Source organism: Pygoscelis adeliae, unplaced genomic scaffold (genome assembly GCF_000699105.1).
Source record: "Pygoscelis adeliae isolate BGI_AS28 unplaced genomic scaffold, ASM69910v1 Scaffold421, whole genome shotgun sequence".
NCBI classification, from domain to species: Eukaryota; Metazoa; Chordata; class Aves; order Sphenisciformes; family Spheniscidae; genus Pygoscelis; species Pygoscelis adeliae.
The window spans coordinates 13,671-19,920 of record NW_008824011.1 but is presented as its reverse complement, the minus strand read 5'-3'; the positions used below and the strand labels follow the sequence as shown (position 1 = coordinate 19,920).

The following is a 6,250-nucleotide window of genomic DNA, read 5'->3' as shown; positions in this document are numbered from 1 at the left end:
GCGGGCTCCCCGGGCTTCTCGGTGCACTTTGTGCCGTGGTTGTTCCGTAAATAGGACGAGTGCAGATGTACGCAGTTATTTTTTCCTAGTTAAAGTCTATGATGCAGTTAAAATCCACAGGGATTTTTTTTCTTGTTTACAGGATTAAGCTCTCCGTTATTTGATGTTTATTCTTTCTGTATTTTTATAGAAAAATGGAAATTGCCACTCCTCCAACGTCGAAGTGTATTATATACTGGAAAAGAAAAGTCAAGTCTGAATATATGCGTCTTCGGCAGCTCAAGAGGTTCCAGGCGAACATGGGAGCTAAGGTAAAGACGTAACGACGGTAGCGCTAGCTGAAGGGATGTCTCCTAAAGGCTTCGCTTTACCTTGTGTTTGAGCAGCTGTCGGACGGGCGCTTCATCCTGCGAATTGCAAAGCTATATTTTCCTTGTAAGCTGGATAAGTTTGAAGAGATACTACTTCTGCTCATGGTCCATTATTAGCCTGGAGCCGTGCAGTCAGCGTCTGTTGCAGAGACAGAGAAGTCTGTTGGCTGAGTGCTTGCACAACTGCAGCATGAGGACTCATTTCCACTTGTTCCCACTTGTTCTTTAAAGTATCTGCTTGCTTGAACCCTCTCAGTGCTGGTGGGTTTCAGGTGACTTACTCGGATGCTCCTCTCCTCGGCAGGCGGGATTTTGGAAGAGGTTGGCTGGGATCAGGAGTTATCAAAAGCTAATGGCTGTCGGGTAGATGTTCAGCACAGTTTTGTACCAATGCTGAGTTTAATTAGAACTTTTCTAATGAGTATCATCAATTTGAAATGCTCTGCCTTGCATACGTTTTTATACTCGAAACAAAATCTCAGAAGGTGTTTCAGTGTTCTCAGCATGATTTCTTAAATTTTGAGTGCTTCTTTTTCTCATTTCAGGCTCTGTTTGTGGCCAACTTTGCAAAAGTTCATGAAAAGACTCAAATTCTGAATGAAGACTGGAAGAAGCTTCGAGTCCAGCCGGTGCAATTGATGAAGCCAGTCAGCGGGCACCCGTTCCTAAAACAGGTGTGGAGAGAAGAGGGGCACGGCAGCAGTAAGGGCGGACTAGAACTGGGGCTTTGCAGGTAGCTGTGAGGATACGGGATTGTTTTTTGTGTGTGCTGTCCTATGTCAGTGTCAGGCCATGCCTCGCACTCTTGTGGGATACAGAAATGGGGGGAAAAAAACCCAAAACCAACCCAAGGCCTTTCCTGTGAAGAGGTCCCAAAGAGTGAATGCAGGGCTTCACTGTGTTTGTCTGAAGTGCGATTTCCCTCTGGCTGTGGCTGCCTCCCAGGGGCTGTTTGCTCACTGCCCTTCTCTGTACTCGTATTCCAGTGCACTGTTGAGAGCATTTTCCCGGGATTTCCAAGCCAGACGCTGTACATGAGGACCCTGAACACGGTGGCGCTGGTGCCCATTATGTACTCCTGGTCCCCTCTTCAGCAGAATTTCATGGTATGTAGGAAGGCTCTGGGGCACGAGGTCTTGGTGTGATTAGTGTGTAATTGTTACATGCTTGTGGAGTGATTATACTTTCTTGAACCCACTTGTTTCAAGTGATGTCTGCTCGAGAGATGATGGAAAGTATTGTTTTAGTTGCTTGTTTTGCTGAATCCCATAAAACAGCCTTGTATCCACGCTGTCTTACCCAGCTAGTCTCTCCTTTACACCTGACTCCTTGATAGGGCCACCATTATTTCACAGGATTCAAGGAGTAAATATGGTTTTGGGTTTGTTTTTTTTTCTCCATAAGATTTTTCTTCCCTTTTAAATGAAGAGTTTTATTTCTTAGGCCGGTCCTTTGTGACTGGATTACCCTGCTGGCCTCGTTGTAAGGATGCTACTGAGGATCAGTTCCTCTATCATAGTAGTGTGGGGAGTGATTTAAATGCAGATTTTGGTGTGGCGTAGTTAAGATTATTTGTTAAACACACGGGTGGTCTGTGGCTAGCCTGGCTCTCCGCCTGGTGCGGGGTGTGGATGTGTTCCTGCAACCTGCAGGGCTCTCTGAAGCCTCCCGTAGCAGACTGGGGGAGCGGAGTGACACCAGCGACTGTAATGCAAAGAGCCGGTCGGTGTGCCATGGCAATGAAGGCCCAATGTCCTGGCTCCTGTGGTTAAGGCAAGAGTGCTCCTCAGCTTTGGCTGTGCTCCTTCAAGGAGTGAGTTACCGGTTTGCCTTTCACTGTTCAAGTTCTACTCTGCCTTGAACACAATCTCTCTGGCATTTTTTGGCTGTTTATTATTCTTGGCAACGTGTGTGTTTCTGAGACTCTGTAAGCCTTGGAGGCACAGCTCTTCTTTTTTTAAAGCGAATTGCACTTTCAGGGGTCAGAGTTATGCTGCTGGCATGGGATAACAATGAAATGATGGTGATGAGACATCTGAAACTGCAGCCAGGGAGGCCGAACCTTTGCTTTGCACTGTGTTGTCTGGGGGTCTGAATGGACAGGAGCAGCCTCGGCGACACGGCCTGGCTGAGAATCGGCAAGTGCTGGTTTTCTGAATTGTACCTGGTCTCTTTTCAGGTGGAGGATGAAACTGTTCTGTGCAATATCCCTTACATGGGAGATGAGGTGAAGGAAGAAGATGAAACTTTCATTGAAGAACTTATTAATAACTATGATGGGAAGGTTCATGGAGAGGAAGGTAACCTGGGAGCAGTCAGCACTGTCCGTTCAGGCTCTTGCAAATAACATATCAAAGTAGTTAAGAAGTCAAAAGGTGGCAGCAGTAACCAGCTTTTCTGTGGGAGCTCTTAAAGCAGAAAAACAGGAATGTGCCTGCTCTTCTAGTTTGCAAAGACACGGTCCTGTCTTTTGATATCCTGCTCCATTCTAGGCCTGGGGTGCTCTGGAGCCTACGCTCTTGTTCATGGGGGTTCACAGGAGTGCCTTGGGGTGCTGAAAAATATGCTAGAGATTAGGAGGAGCTCAGCAACCTTGTTTCACTTGTGACCTTAGCCAAGACTTTAATCAGTCTTTTCCGAAATGAAAAGCCAGGGTGTTTCCCTGCAGTGCTGCCTACCCCATCATAAAACTCTGCCTGGAGGGAGGAAGGCAGTGGAAAACTCTGGTATGGCCTGTCCTCAGATTGCTAAAAATGATATACCGCTCTCATGACTAGCATTAAAATCCCACCTATCCCTACAAAATTGCGAGGCAGGTTCTAGTTGCTAACAGTGTCGTGTGGCTGGCTTGTGATTTACCACCATGAGGAATGCGAAAGATGATGGCACACCCACAAACTGGCTGACATCTCTGTGTTTCAGAAATGATTTCAGGGTCAGTCCTCATCAGCGATGCCGTGTTCCTGGAGCTAGTGAACGCCCTGAATCAGTACTCGGACGAGGAAGAGGAAGGACACAATGATTCTGAGGTTAAACAGGAGGATGGGAAAGAAGAGCTGCCGGTCACAAGGAAAAGAAAGCGAATTGCAGTGGAAGGTGGGTTTGGCCACAGAAATTGGGGCTGTGTCTGTCACATTTCCATCCTGCCCTGCCTGAGTAGCTGGCCAGTGCTCTCCTGCCATCGCTCTTGGTTATTAATGTGTCGCTAAGGTCAGTGATCAGCTTGGCAAGTTCTGGTACGGTAGTCGAAAGCAGAAGGGAAGTTGTTCTTATTGTCCCCTGTGGACAGGGTAAGAAATCATCGGCTTAAAGTGTGGCGAGGAAGAATTTAGATGAGTCACCTGGAAAACCATTTCGTGGCAAGATTAGCAAAGCAGAGGGGTATTATCTGAGGAGGCTGTGGGATCTCTGCTCCCGGAGGTTTTAAAGTGCTGGTCTGGCAAGCATCTGTCAGTAAGTTTGTAGGTAGATGTGATTCTGCTGTAGGCCAGGGAGGTGGATCTTTTCAAATCCCTTCCAGACCCGTTTTCCATGTATTAGTGTTCCTCTTCCCTCTCCTGTGCCAGCTGGGGTTCTTGTGGCATAGAGGAAGCTCTGGTTTGTGGGATTTTCATGTGTCCTGCATGACCTTAGGAATGCTGACTGGTAGTTTCATCTTTGTCTTTGGTTTATAGTGATACGGGTAGCACAAATACCAGGACCTTCCGCAGATGTAGAAAAGCATTGTCTGCAAATCCTGCCTTGGTAAAAATAAATAGTAATACTCCTTAAGAAATTGTTAGTACTTCCATCAATACATTATGCTACTCTGAAAGTGGCAGAGTGCGCTGCATCTGGAAATGCCTTAGCCTAGTTGCAGGAGAAAAGGTTTATCCGTTGTATATGGGATTCCATTTCTGTCTCTTAAAATACAATCCTGAACACCTACCGGAGTTGCTCTCTGTGGAAGAAGGAAAGACATGTCCACATCCAGCTTAACTGAGGAATTCTCTCTCTTCTTTTTCTTAGGTAACAAGAAGTGTTCAAAGAAGCGGTTTCCAAATGACATGATATTCACTGCTATTTCTTCTATGTTTCCTGAATACGGTTTCCCAGATGATATGAAAGAGAGGTAGAAGATCTCTACTTAAGTTGTCTGTTACCTTTCTTAGCAACAATTGAAATCTGTATTTCAGAAAACAGCACTGTACTCTGACCAGAAAGTAAAGCTCAGGTGGCTGCAGGCACCGTGAGCAGAGTGGTTTTTGAGCATTAGAAACTTTAGTTTAGCCTCAAGGTATCTGGGCCAGAGTCCTACTGGCCCAGATAGTAATGTAGTCGTGTAAAATGTCCCAGATTAGGAAAGCATGCACATCTGTGGGCGTTTCTGTTTGTCGAATAGGTACCGAGAGCTCACAGAAGTGTCGGACCCGAACGTGCTGCCGCCGCAGTGCACTCCCAACATAGACGGGCCGTGTGCGAAGTCGGTCCAGCGGGAGCAGTCCCTGCACTCCTTCCACACCCTCTTCTGCCGCCGCTGCTTCAAATACGACTGTTTTCTGCATCGTAAGTGCAGTCTCGGCCGGACGCTTCCCTAGAGCCCTTTTCTCCTCATTTTTCCTCAGTGCTTCATACTTCTGTATGCCTTGCTTAGTGTCTGTGCTGCAGTCTTTAGAGGGTGGTGCCTCCCCGGAGTTTGCAGTGGAGCCTTAGGAGCTGACAGGTGCCCAGAAGCCTTTTGTAAAGACGGCTCCACTCACTTCCTCAAACGGATGGTAAACCGACCTGCGTGGCCGTCCCCTCTTTCTCACCATTGTTCAGCACGCCGCATTCGAGCCTCCTGGCAGTTTGTGCGAGAGATACTGCCGCAACTAGACTTTACCCTTGCTTTGCAGAAGCTCATCAGGGAAAGGCATGAATGTTTCACTTCCAAAGTCTGGACATGCCCCTGTGTTTTGTTGCCTCACGAACTTACAGCTTCTTCTTAGTCATGTTCCTGCGGTTTGTCCTGCCAAAGCCTTTTGGATACTGGTTAGCTGTTGGACCTGCTGTTTCCCAGGTCTAAGGGCTTCTTTGAAAAGTCACAGGACTCCTTCCAGTGAATTATTTATTAAAAGATATAATATTAAGATCATGTGGTCTTTTTTTTTTTCAGTCTGAAAGCAGATCTTTTTCCTATGACCTCTCCTTCCCAAATGTTCCCCCAGTGCTGCTGAGTCCCCATCATGGGTTGGAGCAGGGCTGGCCAGGAGGTCCTGCCGCCTCGTTCCTCCCTGCTGGGAGAGCTGCTCGGGCACTCTTGCTGACTGCCTCAGGCTCCCACTCACCTTCGTTGAGTTCGTGCTGCCCCTGTCCCTTGCAGCGTGGGGGGAGACCCTTGGAGGATGCTAATAGTAAAGATAACTATTATTTTTTCAGCTTTTCATGCTACTCCTAATGTGTACAAACGAAAGAATAGAGAGACCAAGATCGAGCCAGATCCTTGTGGAGCAGACTGTTTCCTCTGGCTGGTATGTTTCTGTGTTGCTGCTTTTGTAACCACGAGAGAAGTAGCCTGGCCAGCCCTGCTCTGCAGAACTCTGTGGGTCCTTTTCACAACTTTGATTTTTCAGAATTGGTTCTAATCCTCATTGGATTCGGGGGACCATGAATCCAAATACAGACCTTACCAGATGCATATTTTAGCAAATCTCCAACAAAGACTAATTTCATGGCTAGCAGATGGGAAATTGTGGTGACAAATGATTTCTCTGGACTCAGTGCAGCATTTGAAAAATGAAGCCCAGGTTCAAAATGCTGGGGAGGGAATCTAGTGTATGTGGGGAAGGCTCAAACTATTTTAAAAATGATCCTTCAGAAATACAGCCTAGCTGTGTTACCAGGGGTGAGAGCTGCAGATC

General features: G+C 47.1%; 1 protein-coding gene across 1 annotated transcript in view; it reads left to right on the top strand.

The window, feature by feature from the left end:
- Positions 1-7: 7 nt before the first annotated feature.
- EZH1 (enhancer of zeste 1 polycomb repressive complex 2 subunit) overlaps positions 8-6,250 on the top strand; it is a 14,738-nt gene continuing 8,495 nt past the window's right edge. The window contains 8 exon segments of the mRNA XM_009326556.1: positions 8-311; positions 917-1,045; positions 1,358-1,477; positions 2,551-2,671; positions 3,294-3,467; positions 4,380-4,482; positions 4,753-4,916; positions 5,769-5,860. Coding sequence (XP_009324831.1) covers positions 195-311; positions 917-1,045; positions 1,358-1,477; positions 2,551-2,671; positions 3,294-3,467; positions 4,380-4,482; positions 4,753-4,916; positions 5,769-5,860 — 1,020 coding nt within the window. The 5' untranslated portion in view covers positions 8-194.